The 16490-nt window shown below is 41.6% G+C and overlaps 1 protein-coding gene across 1 annotated transcript in view; it reads left to right on the top strand.

Moving 5' to 3' along the window:
- VWDE (von Willebrand factor D and EGF domains) overlaps positions 1-16490 on the top strand; it is a 211352-nt gene that overhangs the window by 177595 nt on the left and 17267 nt on the right. Inside the window, exons 21-23 of the mRNA XM_073629535.1 lie at positions 6660-7265; positions 9023-9118; positions 9208-9303. Coding sequence (XP_073485636.1) covers positions 6660-7265; positions 9023-9118; positions 9208-9303 — 798 coding nt within the window. The remainder of the gene's footprint in view (positions 1-6659; positions 7266-9022; positions 9119-9207; positions 9304-16490) is intronic.

Raw genomic sequence — 16490 nt, forward strand, 5'->3', positions numbered from 1 at the left:
GGAAAAGAGGGGGGGACGAGAGAGCGCCCCCTCTCCTGAACCGTACCAGGCCACATGCCCTCAACATTGGGAGGGTGCTTTGGGGTAGCCCCCCAAAACACCTTGTCCCCATGTTGATGAGGACAAGGTCCTCATCCCCACAACCCTGGCCGGTGGTTGTGGGGGTCTGTGGGCGGGGGGCTTATCGGAATCTGGAAGCCCCCTTTAACAAGGGGACCCCCAGATCCCAGCCCTCCCCCCTGTTTGAAATGGTAAGGGTACCATTTCACTAAACAACTGTCAAAAATGTTAAAAATGACAAGAGACAGTTTTTGACAATTCCTTTATTTAAATGCTTCTTCTTTCTTCTTTCTTTTATCTTCTATCTTCCTTCGGTTTCTTCCTCCATCTTCTTCTTCTTCTGGTACTTCTGGTTCTTCCTCCGATGTTCTCGTCCGGCATCTTCCTCCGCGGCATCGGCGTCTTCTTCCCTTCTTCTCCTCAGGCCGCTCCACATCCATGACGGCATGGAGGGAGGCTCCCGCTCTTCTCTTCATCTTCTTCTCTTCATCTTCTTCTCCGGGCCGCTCGGCATCCATGATGGCATGGAGGGAGGCTCCCGCTCTTCTCTTCATCTTCTTCTCTTCATCTTTTTGTCTTCATCTTCTTTTCGGGCCGCTCCGCATCCATGATGCCATGGAGAGAGGCTCCCGCTGTGTGGCGCTTCTCCTCTTCTGACGGTTCCTAAATAATGGGGGGGCGGGGCCACCCAGTGCCCCGAGCCCCCCTCTGACGCAAGGGGACTTGACGGGACTTCCCTGTGGCATTCCCCATGACACATACCAGTTATCAATGAACTTTTATGTGTATTGCCGGACCGGCAATGCATTAATAGCCTCGAGTAGTTTTGAATGACTTTTTTTCCTTTGAAATGTCATTTTGCTGTTAGACTGTTCTAAACACGGGAAACATGCGCCCCTTTACAGGCATACTATAGACACCCCCCAGGTACGAAATTTAAAGGGATATTACACTTTTATTGTTTCACTTTAAGCATTATTAAAATCACTGCTCCCGAAAAAACGTCCGTTTTTAAAACTTTTTTTTGCATTGATCCCTGTCCCCTGGGGCAGGACTCGGGTCCCCAAACACTTTTTATGACAATAACTTGCATATAAGCCTTTAAAATTAGCACTTTTGATTATTCATGTTCGTGTCCCATAGACTTTAGATAACTTTTTCTGGTGCAAACCGAACAGGGGGGTGTTCGGCTCATCCCTACACATGATACAAATGTATCATAAGTATTTGATCCTCTACCAACCAACAATAATTCTGGCTGCCACAGACTAGCTACAGTATGTGCTCATGTGGTACACAGATTAGTCCTGTCCATTTAAGAAGGTGCACCTAACGACAACTCGTTATGTGTATAAAAAACACCTGTCCACAGAATCTTTCTTCCATTGAAACCTCACCATCATGGGCAAGACCAAAGAGCTGTCAAAGGACATTAGGGACATGATTGTAGACCTGCACAAAGCTGGAATGGGCTACAAGACCATCAGCAAGAGCCTTGGTTAGAAGGAGACAACTGTTGGAGTGATTATTGGAAAATCGAAGAGAAACAAAATGACCATCAATCGCCCTCTGTCTGGAGCTCCATGCAAGATTTTGCCTCATGGGGTAAGGATAATAATGGGAAACGTGAGGGATCATAGTCACCAAACCAACCATTGGTAACACAATAAGCCGCCATGGATCCTGCAGCCCTATAAGGTCCCCCTCCTCAAGAAAGCACATGTACAGGCCCGCCTGAAGTCTGCCAATGAACATCTTAATGATTCAGAAAAGGAATGGGAGAAAGTGCTGTGGTCAGATGAGACCAAAATTATGCTCTTTGGCATTAACTTGACTCGCCGTGTTTGGAGGAAGAAAAATGCTGACTATGACCCTAAGAACACCATCTCTACAGTCAAGTATGGAGGTACAGGCCGACTTTGCCACATTGTGGGGCCAATGGACAGGGGGCCATGTATTGTAAAATCTTGGATAAGAACCTTTTTCCCTCAGCCAGAACACTGAAGATGGGTCTTCCAGCATGACAATGACCAAAAACATACCGCCAAGGCAACAAAGGAGGGGCTCAAGAAGAAGCAATAAGGTCATGGAGTGGCCTAGCCAGTGTCCAGACCTTAATCCTATAGAAAATGTATGGAGGGAGCTGAAACTTCGAGTTGCCAACTGACAACCAAGAAACCTTAAGGATTTCGAGAAGATCTGTAAAGAAGAGTGAACCAAAATCCCTCCGGAGATGTGTGCAAACCTGGTCACCAAATACAAGAAACATCTTACCTCTGTTTCTCCACCAAGTACTAAATCATGTTTTGCTTGGGGATCAAATACAATACTTATTTTACTCACTGAATTGCAACTCAATTTATAACTTTTGTATCATGTGTTTTTCTGGATTTTTGGTGGATATTCTGTCTCTATCATTTAACCACTTAAGCCCCGAAAGGATTTACCCCCTTCCTGACCAGGCCATTTTTTGTCGATATGGCACTGCATTACTTTAACTGACAATTGAGTGGTCGTGCGACGTTGTACCCAAATAAAAATGCAGATGAATGTGACCAACTACTATTTGATATCCTGAAAATACATTTTTAGGTGGTGTTGGCCTTTAAGAAACACATTCCTGCATATGTACAATATTAGGAATGTTACATAAGATGTGACTGTTTGTAACACTGAATAGAAAGTTACATTCGCTGCTCCTGAACCCCTCTCCATGGAACATTTGTTCTGTTAATTGAGCGGAGCGCTAAAGGAATAATAAACAAGTGTTAATTTCCTGAACTGGGTAATGAATTATTGTGCAGCCAATGACAGGAGATATTTTTCTACGTTCCAAATCAGAGAAGTGGAACAACTATTTATTTTATATAGACAAAGGAAAGAGGATATTGGTTCTAATGTTGAGCAAAGCTAGGCACAATGACACTGTGTGGATATACAGTATTCTTAAAGGAGTAACGTAATTTTCCCCCTAAATTTAATTAAAAAAAATGAATCACAGCTGCCAAAAATAAAGCTTTTGGATGAAAAAAAAAGCTGACGTTTTACTTTTCTGGTGTACTGACTCAGTTTAAAGTATATACTAAACCCACAACAGTAAAATCAGTCTGCATAAATATGTGTCACCGGCGCAAAAAACAATGTGTTTGTCAGAATGGCTGCATTAAAAAAAAAACCTTTTTCTTAAAGGGATAAGGAATAAGTGAATTGGATGAGTGTGAATGCGCTATTCCTATCTTTACACCACTTGTAATAATATGTGATCAAAAAAATTAATAAACAAAGCACTCTATCATGTGATAATACAATTAACCATCTCCTGCGTGCAAATAGAATACATAAAAAACACAATTCAAATAAATATATATAAACCAATATCCTTCTCTTGTGTGTGAATTACACAAAAAACCTGTAAAAATAGTTAAAAACCATGTGCAAATTGCCCCTCCTGTGCATATACACAATATTAAAGTCCCATAAATTCCATAAACCATAAAACCAAAAAAACTTAAAAAATCCAAAAAAAGGAATCCAAAAAAAGAGAAGATCCAAAAAAAGAAGAGAAATCCTCTTGCAAATGCTGTGACTATATTGTGCTCTTGTATCTCTTCTTAACTATAAGTGACTTTGTGACCCACCACCATCTTGCAGATTGGCCACTCACCAGATACTGTAAAATGATGTGCCTTTGGTTCATTCATGGGATAACCACTCCACCTTAAAAGCCGCTCCACCTTAAATGTGCTCCACCTTATTACCACTTTTCATCAGCTATGCTATGGTTTTTCCTCATGTAGGATACATAAATGGGCGATCATAGCGTAATATGTTTAAAACATTTATTGCGTAAAAAACAAAACCAGATATCACACTCACATTTAAAAGTGCCTTTAGGCCGGCACTGAGCAAATCCAGCAGATAAGGACAAGTGATAAGCGGTTCCGTGGTCCGTGTATGGCCTCCACGTTTGGCTTGCGCCTCACCCCTCGTTCTCGTGTGTGTTTCCGCCCGCTGCCCGGACGTTTAGCGATTACCTGTTCCAGAGATTCCCCAGCAGCCTCTACGCGTTTCACATCATCATATGCGTCATCAGGAAGCTGCCGTATGATTGGTGCGTGCTATATTTATACCCCGTGTAACCGGAAGTGCGTGTGTCGCCATCTTAACTAAGGGATACTGTTGCCAATTCCTGTATTTTTAAAGCCGGAAGTGCGTGTCCCGCCATCTTAGCTAAGGGATGTGTTGCCCAATTCTTACTCTTTTAATTGCCTTCCTTATAGCATCATCTACCCCGCTTGTTTAACTAAGTTTACTTATTCTATTGCCAAGAACGATGTTGTTTACGAAGATGTAGCCCATCTTTATCTGCTGAAGAGACTCTCACAATATTTTAAAATTATTAACAGTTGTAATCTGCGGAACATTATAGTCTGTTAATAATTTGGCAATAGAATAAGTAAACTTAGTTAAACAAGCGGGGTAGATGATGCTATAAGGAAGGCAATTAAAAGAATAAGAATTGGGCAACACATCCCTTAGCTAAGATGGCGGGACACGCACTTCCGGCTTTAAAAATACAGGAATTGGGAACAGTATCCCTTAGTTAAGATGGCGACACATGCACTTCCGGTTACACGGGGTATAAATATAGCACGCACCAATCATACGGCAGCTTCCTGATGACGCATATGATGATGTGAAACGCGTAGAGGCTGCTGGGAAATCTCTCGGAACAGGTGATCGCTAAACGTCCGGGCAGCGGGCGGAAACACACACGAGAACGAGGGGTGAGGCGCAAGCCAAACGTGGAGGCCATACACGGACCACGGAACCGCTTAGCACTTGTCCTTATCTGCTGGATTTGCTCAGTGCCGGCCTAAAGGCACTTTTAAATGTGAGTGTGATATCTGGTTTTGTTTTTTACTCAATAAATGTTTTAAACATATTACGCTATGATCGCCCATTTATGTATCCTACATGAGGAAAAACCATAGCATAGCTGATGAAAAGTGGTAATAAGGTGGAGCGCATTTAAGGTGGAGCGGCTTTTAAGGTGGAGTGGTTATCCCATGAATGAACCAAAGGCACATCATTTTACAGTATCTGGTGAGTGGCCAATCTACAAGGTGGTGGTGGGTCACAAAGTCACTTATAGTTAAGAAGAGATACAAGAGCACAATATAGTCACAGCATTTGCAAGAGGATTTCTCTTCTTTTTTTGGATCTTCTCTTTTTTTGGATTCCTTTTTTTTTGGATTTTTTAAGTTTTTTTGGTTTTATGGTTTATGGAATTTATGGGACTTTAATATTGTGTATATGCACAGGAGGGGCAATTTGCACATGGTTTTTAACTATTTTTACAGGTTTTTTGTGTAATTCACACACAAGAGAAGGATATTGGTTTATATATATTTATTTGAATTGTGTTTTTTATGTATTCTATTTGCACGCAGGAGATGGTTAATTGTATTATCACATGATACAGTGCTTTATTTATTAATTTTTTTGATCACATATTATTACAAGTGGTGTAAAGATAGGAATAGCGCATTCACACTCATCCAATTCACTTATTAGTAAAATCAGTCTGTATATGCAGTAAAGCATGCTTGTTATACTCACTGTGGAACCTAAGGGGTTAATCCTCCGCAATGTTTAAAAAGGCTGTTTGATCCTGTCTTCTCTGATCCTCCCCTTCTTCCACAGTCCCCAATCCGTCTCCTGATAGTATAGAGCCTTGGGGGCACTCTGCACATGCTCAGTTTGGTGTGTATCGCGTAAACTTTTTTTCTTGGGAGAGTGCATGTGATCAGCACAGGGCCAATCAGCACTGTCCAGACAGAGGGTCAGGGGTCATGCAGCCTCATAGGACAATCAGAGAAAAAAAACTCCTCCTACAAGCTTTAACCAAACACCGATAGAAGTCACATGACTGCTATATACTGCTAATGAGAAAAAGTATTTAGCAGTTTATATTTACTAAATAATTGCATTTCCATGTTCTGCGTACTGCGGGAGACCAGATATAGTGAATGCAGACCTCCTGGGTTTAGTAAGACTTTAAATTGGTATTAGGTCAATTTTTTCTTCCTAAATCAGATATTAATATAACTTACATGAATTTGCTGTTTTTTTTTGTTTTTTTATTTTCTTTTTATAAGCTTCCTCCTCAGAGCTTCCTTTTTACCCCCTTTCTGCCCTGGTGTTTCTTTAGCCAGTTCGGAACACTCGGGGACGGGAAGGATGGGGATCATGTGACCGCCAGTTGCCCATCTTTTGCCTGGACCAAGAGCTGTTGGGCAGCTTAGACTTGAGAGCGCACAGTATAATCAAAGTAAACTTCAACTTTAATGCCAGTTGTCCATTCTGATCCATTGGTTTGTGGCACATATATCACCTATACAGTAGATAGCCTATATAGCCTTCAAATGCCATGATAATTACCATTTTTACATACAGGTTTTGTGGTTTCTTAAGCTTTTTAGGTAAGTATACCATAGCTTCTATTGATGAGCGTTTGGGCAGAAAAGATATTAAACCAAAGCTAAGGTCATAAAATACGTTCTAATGTGCTAACATTTTTTTTTTTTTCGTTTTAGGTTACCCAACAAAATCCATCAGTGAGCCTTTATTGCCCCCTGCTAATCCCAGCCCAGCAGCACCGAGCAGAAGTTCTGAATCTCATATTATGCAGACCACTCGGAATGTTCCATCACTTCTGACCATTGGTGATACAAGAAGATCCACAATCTCCAAGATGCTGAATGGTCGGAGAACGCCTTCTTACCTGTCTCGGAATGGCTTGTTTACCAGTCACATAGCCAGGACCAGTTACAAAGGAACTTACAGCAATGGACTTCCAACTATACAAACCGTTACCAACACCTCCAGATACCATTCAGGCGTGCAAGAGTGGACCTCAAAGGAGTATACGGTCAAAAAGACTGCTGAGGGCTCATCATCCAACACTGTTGGTGATACAAACCCCGGGCACAGCTTCCAGATTCCAGACATTTCTCCACCTCTGCGGAACTTGACTGAAGGGAAGGGAGAATTAAAGAGTCCGGGGACAGCACCTCCAGAGAGACTAAGCTGTGCAGATTCTCCTTGTTTCCTGAACGTGGCCTGTGAACCAAACAAGGATGGAGGGTATAAATGTGGAAGGTGTCCATATGGCTATTTTGGTGATGGAGTCAATTGCAAAGGTATACAATTATCTGTATAAGTATACATATTGTGGCCCTTAGGCTGTCCTCAAGCCATTGGCCCATGAAACAATTACAACCTTAAGCAATAAGTCCACTCCAAAGTGATATTTTACTTACAAGTGGAGCATAGTGGGCTGAGTGAGCCCTTGGCTTTGAAAATGTATTGGATGCTCCCAACAGTGGGGTCTCCTTGCCAAAATTACTGACTCCTGTCCACCTGGGAGTTCTAGGTGTTCTTGCTGAGCTTTGTGTGTTCTAACTTTTCCTGTCATGTTATCCATACATACAAAATCCAACAGGTAGAGAGTCCCTCAAAAAAGGCCATAGCAGCTTTAATATCACTTTTGTGTGGAAAGACCTTTAAGAGGCTGCCAGTGGTGGACAATGATACAGCATGAGCAATCCTACAAAGGCTAATATAGCTTTAAAGGTTTAACGACAGGGTCATATCTGGGCTGGGGGTGCAGTAAAAACAAAACAAAAATCAGGGGGCATAATGTCAACAGTGTGGCAGAGATGCTGGGAACCAGTATTCCCTGTTCATTTTGCAAGCTTCTGTACAATGGAGTCACAACCTGGAAAGTAACATCTTACAGGTAGTACATCAGGGTGCTCCCCTACACCAGTTATTCAATCAGAGTGCCCCATTACATCAGGTGTCTCCATCAGAGTGCCCCTTTACATAAATTGCCCCATCAGAGTTCCCCTTACATCAGTTGCCCCATCAGAGTGCCCTCTTACATCAGTTGCCCCATCAGAGTGCCTCCTTACATCAGTTGCCCCATCAAAGTGCCCCCTTACATCAGTTGCCCCCATCAGAGTGCCCCCTTACATCAGTTGCCCCCATCAGAGTGCCCCCTTACATCAGTTGCCTCCATCAGAGTGCCCCCTTACATCAGTTGCCCCCATCAGAGTGCCCCCTTACATTAGTTGCCCCCATCAGAGTGCCCCCTTACATCAGCAGTCCCCATCAGAGTGCTTCTTACATCAGTTGCCCATCAGAGTGCCCCCTTACATCAGGTGTCCCTATCAGAGTGCCCCCTACATCAGTCGCCCATAGGAGTGCCCCCTTACATCAGCTTCCCCATCAGAGTGCCCCCTTACATCAGCAGTCTCCATCAGAGTGCCTCTTACATCAGTCATCCATCAGAGTGTCCCCTTACTTAAGGTGTCCCTATCAGAGTGCGTTCTTACATCAGGTGTCCCTATCAAAGTATGCTCTTACATCAGGTGTCCATCAGAGTGCCCCCTTACATTAGTTACACCCGAATATAAAAAAAGAGACAAAATGATGCAGTTTTCTATTCATTAATGCATGCTGATAGGAGGGGAGAGCAGAGTGACAGGGAGCTGAGCTCACCACTGTCCTGCTTCTCCTTTCCCTGTCCAGTCACAGGCTGGGGGAAGGACATAACAGCTCTGGTGGGTTGAATGATGCTGCCTGTCATTCAGCTTGGAAGAGCGAGGACATCTAGTGGCATAAAATGAGTACTGCGGTTAAGGGTGAGCATTGCCGCACAAGCATTTTTTTTTTTAATTTTATCTTTCGATGGCCTATTTGTTTTGTTATTTTTTTTTTTTTTTTTTTTAGTGTAGCTCTGCTTTAAAGAATTGAATAATCTCTTACGGAGCACAGCGAATACTTTGATGAATATGTTTTCAAGTAGCTTTTTTTATTTAATCCTGTTTAGAAGGCTCTGACTTCTGTTAGAACAGATTTAATGACGCCATTCATTATCTGTCCCCCCACCTAGCAATTTGCCGGCATCCGTGCGGAAGAAATATGGAATGCACAGCGCCGAATGTTTGCAAATGTAAGCCGGGTTATTCCGGATACAACTGTCAGACTGGTAAGCGGCCGCACACACTCATTTGTCCGAGTAAATGTTTACATATGAGAGTAATGTGCCTCCCTGTAATTACATTTGATGTGCTGCAGCTGTGTGCCGCCCGGACTGCAAGAACCGTGGGAAGTGTGCGAGACCCAACGTGTGCGAGTGCGCGCCGGGATACGGGGGAACCAATTGCGAAGAAGGTGACGATCCTCTGCTTCCTGTGTCCTGTGATTGGATGAATATTCACCCCGATCGTTTTCTAAGCTGAATCCACCCAAAAGTGGAATTTCATTTCTGGGGGGGGGGGGGGGGGGGGGCGCACTGGTGGATTCTCATCATAAAGTGGAACTCCGGCCTTCCCTTCAGTCTTGCACAGTTGTACCGGCTCCTCTCCTGGACCGAAATGGCTTACTCTGATTTCAATGCACACTGTGAGCTTCTCACATTGTTCATTAGAAGCTGCAGCAAGTCAGATTGAGACAGGGAGATAGGAAAGCATCCAACAGGGACAACTGTCCAAAGGATTAATTACCCTTTCCATCCAGAATGCTATAAAACGTTTTGGCGTTAGATACATTTTAACCACTTGCCGACCAGCCGCCGTCATTTTACTGCGGCAGTTCGGCACGATCCCGCGAACCGTCGTAGCTATACGTCGGCTCACGGGATCAAGATAGCAGACACGTGCCTGCTGCACAGCGGGGGTGCCGATGCTCGTGGCCTATGGTCGCGATGACCTCCGGCCACGAGTGAACGCGAGCACGAGAGGCAGAACAGAGAAGTGTGTGTGTACAAATCTCTGTTCTGCTCTGAGAGGAGTGACAGATCGTGTGTTCCTATTAGCTAGGAACCACTATCCGTTACTTCCTCTAGTCAGTCCCCTCCCCCTTCAGTTAGAAACACGTAGCAGGGAACACAGTTAACCCCTTGATCGCCCCCTAGTGTTAACCCCTTCCCTGCCAGTGACATTTATACAGTAATCAGTGCATTTTTATAGCACTGATCGCTGTATAAATGTCAATGGTCCCAAAAATGTGTCAAAAGTGTCCGATGTGTCCGCCATAATGTCGCAGTCCCAATAAAAATCGCAGATCGCCGCCATTACTAGTAAAAAAAAAATAATAATAATAAAAATGCTATAAATCTATCCCCTATTTTGTAGACGCTATAACTTTTGCGCAAACCAATCAATATCCGCTTATTGCGATTTTTTTTTTTTTACCAAAAATATGTAGAAGAATACGTATCGGCCTAAACTGAGGAAAAAATTTGCTTTTTGAAAAAAAAAAAATGGGGATATTTATTATAGCAAAAGGTACAAAATATTGCTTTTTTTCTAAATTGTCACTCTTTTTTTCTTTATAGCGCAAAAAATAAAAACTGCAGAGGTGATCAAATACCACCAATAGAAAGCTCTATTTGTGGGGAAAAAAGGACGTCAATTTTGTTTGGGTGCAACGTCGCATGACCGCGCAATTGTCAGTTAAAGCGACAGAGTGCCAAATCGCAAAAAATAGCCTGGTCATTCAGCAGCCAAATCTTTCGGGGCTGAAGTGGTTAACCAGTTGAGGGCACGAGACATGCTACACACGTCCAAAAAATGTTTTTTCATGAAAGCAATATTAAATTGAAAAGCCAACATTTATTATATTGCAGCTTACCAATTCTTAGATGTGATGGCTGCATTTTTTTTTTGTTTTGTTTTTATGCTCCCTTCTTCTGTTTTCATCTGGTGATCCAGCCAGTAAACATTTTTGTTTTTCAAAAGCACAAGCTCAGCAGCAGAACGTATCAGTTTACATGGATGAGAAACCACTTAAGAACCGGAAGGATTTGCCCCCTTAATGACCAGGTCATTTTTTGCGGTATGGCACGTTGTACACAAACAAAATTGACGTCCTTTTTTCCCCACAAATAGAGCTTTCTTTTGGTGGTATTTGATCACCTCTGCGGGTTTATTTTTTGCGCTATAAACAAAAAAAAGGCCAATATGTATTCTTCTACATATTTTTGGTAATCAAAAATTGCAATAAGCGTATATTGATTGGTTTGCGCAAAAGTTTTAAAAAATACTACAAAATAGGGGATAGATTTATGGCATTTTTATTATTTTTTTTTTACTAGTAATGGTGGTGATCAGCGATTTTTAGCAGGACTGCGACATTGCAGCGGACAGATCGGACACCTTTGACACTTTTTTGGGACCATTGACATTTATACAGTGATCAGTGCTATAAAAATGACTGATTACTGTGTATATGTCACTGGCAGGGAAGGAGTTCACACTAGGGGGGGGGGATAAAGGGGTTAAATGTGTTCCCTGGGAGGTTTTTCTAACTGTGTGGGGAGGGGACTGACTGGAGGAGGAGAGAGATCGCTGTTCCTGATCACTAGGAGCAGCAGATCACTCTGTACTCCCCTGCCAAAATGGGGATCTGTCTGTCTACATTGACAGATCCCCATTCTTGCTCTCCGTGGAGAGATCGCGGGTGGCCGGCAGACATCGCGGACGCCGGCCACGCGCATCAGCTCCCCCGCCGTGCAGCGCGCGTGCCTGCTGTAGCTTTTAAAGGGACCGCCGTACTGTACCGGCAATCGGTTAAATCGGTATCAAACACCCAAAAGCAAACATTTATTATATTGCAGCTTACCAATTCTTAGGTGTGATGGCTGCATTTGTTTTTTCAAAAGCACAAGCCCTCCAGCAGAATGTATCAGTTTACATGGATAAGACAAACCACTTAACACTGGCAGGGGTGCTTACAATGATGAGATTTTATTATTTCATGTAAAGCCTTTATCCCTAAAAAGAAAGAGATGGAACTGATTATTATAAAGTGTGAGCTGGAGTTTGGCTTCAATTTGTTAGTGTATCTAAATATGCTAATACATTTAACCTTCCCCTTTCCCCAAACTGATGAGGCTGGAGGCACTCTAATACAAGAGGTGTGTTACTGATCACCAGGTGGAAACAAAGCCTAAAAAAAAAAACAAATGCAGCCGCCACATCTAATGATTGGTAAGCTGCAATATATTACATATTTGGTTTTGGGTTTAATACCGCTTTAAAGCACACAGGTCTGGTGTAGTAGGTCCAGTCCTTCGGCCCCTCTTCCAGACCCCCACCTCCCAATTGCTGGCAATTCTAAGCTCAGAAATGACAGCGGGGAGTTGCTGTGTACATACCGCAGCTCTAGCAGCTACTGCTGTCAAAAAAAGAATAGCCTGACGCAATGTTTATAAACACAGTTCAGACTCAAAATATAGAGATACAAACATTGCTACATTCATATCTACTTTGTTTCATTCATCTGCAGATCAAAGGGATGAACTTCAGTTTGCAGATGATGTCAGTTAAAGCAAAACTGAACTCCCAAAAGAAAGTTAGCTCTGTTTTAAAACTCCCTTCCCCTCTTCATCCACAATCAGAATGGTAGGGAATTTTTTGTCTTCCTTTTTTTAAAATTGTTTTATTTGTTAGCCCCCCCCCCCCTCCCCCCCGCTGCCATTATGGTCAAGTCCAGGATGATGTAAACCTGGTCCTGCAGCCTCCTGGGATTCTTACATCAAATCTCCCAGGAGACTGCACTATCAGACACAAAGCAGCTGGTGGGGGGGGGGGTCGCACTAGAGGGCAGTCGGGGGTGGGGGTCCAGCATGTCATGTCGAACAGCGAATCGCAGAGGGACAACTCCGGATTTACTGTGTGGGTGAGTATGTGCTATGAAGAGCATTAGAGCATTACAGGTAAGTGGGGTAAAAAAACATGGGGGTGTCAATGGAGTTGAGTACCACTTTAAAACAAGAATTTTTTTTACTCTTTTTAAATATATTTTGTCTATTTAACCCCTTATTAACCCTTCGTTTACACTAATCAACCCTAATTAACTTCTTATTCCCCTTCTCTCTTCAACTAATAATTAATTACCTGCTGGTATTTTTTCTATTTTATTACCCTTTAATATTTAAAAAAAAAATGTATTTGTAATGTATATGTATATGTAAATGTATATATCCAGCGATGTTGCACAAGAGACTCAGGTGTCCGGGACTCTCCCCCTTCTAATTGGCTAAGGCAAGCGCCATTGGCTCCCACTGCTGTCAATCAAAGTCAGTGCGCCAATGAGGAGAGAGAGAGGGCGGGGCCGAGCCACAGCTCTGTGTCTGAATGGACACACAGAGCAGTGGCTCTGCTCGGGTGCCCCCATAGCAAGCTGCTTGCTGGGGGGGGGGGAGCACTCAACAGGAGGGAGGGGCCAGGAGGGCTGGAGAGGGACCTGAGAAGAGGAGGATCTGGGCTGCTCTGTGCAAAACCACTGCAACAGAGCAGGTAAGTATAACATGTTTGTTATTTTTAAACAAATTTATAAAAACGAAACTTTAATATCACTTTAGGGCCAGGTCACACCACAAAAACATCCTCCAGAACCTTTTCCAAATGCGTTTCTTACGTGTTTTTATGTGTTTCTGAGTGCATTCCAGATGCTTTTTTTCTTGCATGTAGGTGTGTTCTGGTGCATTTTGATGCGTGTAGGTGTGTCCGGTGTGCTTTTGATGAATGTAGGTGTGTTTCGGCGTGTTTTTTATGCATTTTACCTAGTGGTGCACCAAATGGAGATTCTGGTGCCAAAACCAAAAATGCAGGATGCACTTGGCCGGAAACCGAAAACAAAAATGACAGTTTTTAAAAAATATTTAGATTTTTATATATAATTGTATTATTTTTGACTTTTTAATGAATATCATCAATTTAAATTAACATGAATTTATTGTTGGCCATTACTGACACCTTTAGTGCAGGAAAAGCTGAAGAAAATTCAGTCTGCAGTCTCTGACCAGTGCCCATCAGATGCAGCCCTCCAGTGCCCATCAGATGCAGCCCTCCAGTGCCCATCAGATGCAGCCTACCAGTGCCCATCAGATGCAGCCTACCAGTGCCCATCAGACGCAGCCTACCAGTGCCCATCAGATGCAGCCCTCCAGTGCCCATCAGATGCAGCCCTCCAGTGCCCATCAGATGCAGCCCTCCAGTGCCCATAAAAAAATAAATTTAATAAAAATAGGAAAATTCATTTTTTTTCATTTTGTTACTTTTTTTGTCTAAGGATTGCATAAAAAATTATTTATGCAAGATAGTTTTCATGAAAATAAAACCTTTGTTCTTAAAAAAAAGTGTGTGTGTGTGTGTGTGTGTGTGTGTGTGTGTGTGTGTGTGTGTGTGTGTATATATATATATATATATATATATATATATATATATATATATATATATATATATATATATATATATATATAATATATTTGTAAACCTTAAATGAAATGTATAGCACATTGTGCACATGTAATTGATAAATACGGAATGCCCATATTCATCTATAGCTAAACTCTGCAAAAGATAATATAGAGAATAATAGCAAAAGTGCAATATTTAGGCGATCATTTGTTTAGTTAGGCACAGTTCCCTATTATCTTCCTGAATATAAGAATTCCATGTTGTAGTGATTTTATAATAAAATATTTGGGTATCCCTGTGATCTTGCTTGTTTGAAAAGTCAATGTAGCTCACCCTCTGCTGGGTATTACGGGTATTACAATTATCATTTGTTTGGCTTTCAAAATATTGAAACCCAGGAACAAAAATGTTATATATATTGCAGCTTCCAGGTTGTAGCAGCATTAGTTTTATTTCTTTAGGTTAGGTACATCCTTCCTCCTTCCAAGAAACCTTGTGTTCTTTTAAAGTGGTTGTAAACCCTTCCATACACCCAATGAAGTGACTGGCCACTCGCTGCTGTCATTGGGGAAGATTTTTTTCTTTAATTTTCTGACCCACAACAGTAAAGCCGGGTTCATATCTAGTGTCTCATGAACGCGTGTTTTTAAACGCTTTTTGCATTACGAGCATAGGGCAGCCCATTCATTTCAATGGGCTGCCCTTCGAGCGACAATGGTCTGCCCTATGTGAGATTGTCGCCCAAAAGAAGTTCCTGCTCCTTTTTGGGTGACAAGCTTAGTACGTTTTTTTAAATGCGCAATTGCTGTGTGGTTTTGTTGAACAAAAATCGTGCCAGAAACGCATCGCGTTTGGGATGCCATTAAGAATATTCGCACCCAAACACGCATCACTTAATGTGAACGGGGCCTTAGGGAAAACCATAATATAGTTTGAACTAGGATCCGAACCCGCACGAGGTCATCCCTACTGCCCAGTAGACATGCTTAGTTTAGTTCCAAATTAGTTTTTTAACAAATTTTGACAAATTCGATAATTCGGAAATATCCGTATTATCGAATTTTCGAAAAATTTGGAATTCGAAAATTTTTCGAATTCCGAATTTTGGAATTTCCGAATATTCGGAAATTTGAAAATTCAGAAGTTCCAAATTTCGGAAATCCAAAAATAAGAACGAAAATCCGAAAATTCAAAAACCCAAAAATTTGAAAATCGAAAATAATAACTAACTAATAATAACAACTTAACTATTACTAACTATTAAATTATAGGTATTGGAATTTCCTTTCAAATTTGGCTGTTAGTGAACGTAATGAATACAAATTTATCCGAAGTTATGAATGATCCGAAATAACGAATGCCATATCTAAACAAATGGAATGTAACAAATTAATAATAATAAATAACAATAATAATAATAAAAACATATTATTATTTATTATTATTTCATTCCTTTCCATTTGTTTAGATGCGGCATTCGTTATTTCGGATAATTTGTAACTTCAGATAAATTCGTATTTGTTACGCTCACTAACAGCCAAATTTGAAAGGAAATTCCAATGCCTATAATTTAATAGTTAGTTATTATTAGTTAGTTAGTTATTATTTCGAATTTTTGGATTTTCGGATGTTCGTTCTTTCGAATTTTCAGATTTTCCTTTCTTATTTTTGGATTTTCGAATTTTCAAATTTCTGAATTTTCGAGTTTCTGAATCCCGAATTTTCCAAAAAAAAATTTAAATGAATGTAACGAAAACTAACAAATTTTTCAGTAGTGCACATGTCTACTGCCCAGGACTTTACCTCATTGCTGGCGACATCTATTGGAAGCCCATGGGTATTACCACAGAATCTACTCCGAATTTACAGAATTTGACCCGTTAACAGGTCAAAGGTACCCAACTGAATCAAGGAGGTTGAAAAAAAGCTCAGACACACCCAACTGAATCCCCTCGCATGGTGCACATAGTAAAAGTTATTTACCATCGGTTCTTTCAGTAGTTGTAATTTATCAGGGAGGAGAGAAACACTTTTCAAGAGCTGACTTGCTGATCTTGTTTCAAGAAACAATTTACACAGACACACATTTTCATGGACAAACCTTCAGCTGTTTAACAGGCAGAACCCAAATTGTCAGAATTATAGAATTCTACA

Source organism: Aquarana catesbeiana, linkage group LG05 (assembly GCF_042186555.1).
Source record: "Aquarana catesbeiana isolate 2022-GZ linkage group LG05, ASM4218655v1, whole genome shotgun sequence".
NCBI classification, from domain to species: domain Eukaryota; kingdom Metazoa; phylum Chordata; class Amphibia; order Anura; family Ranidae; genus Aquarana; species Aquarana catesbeiana.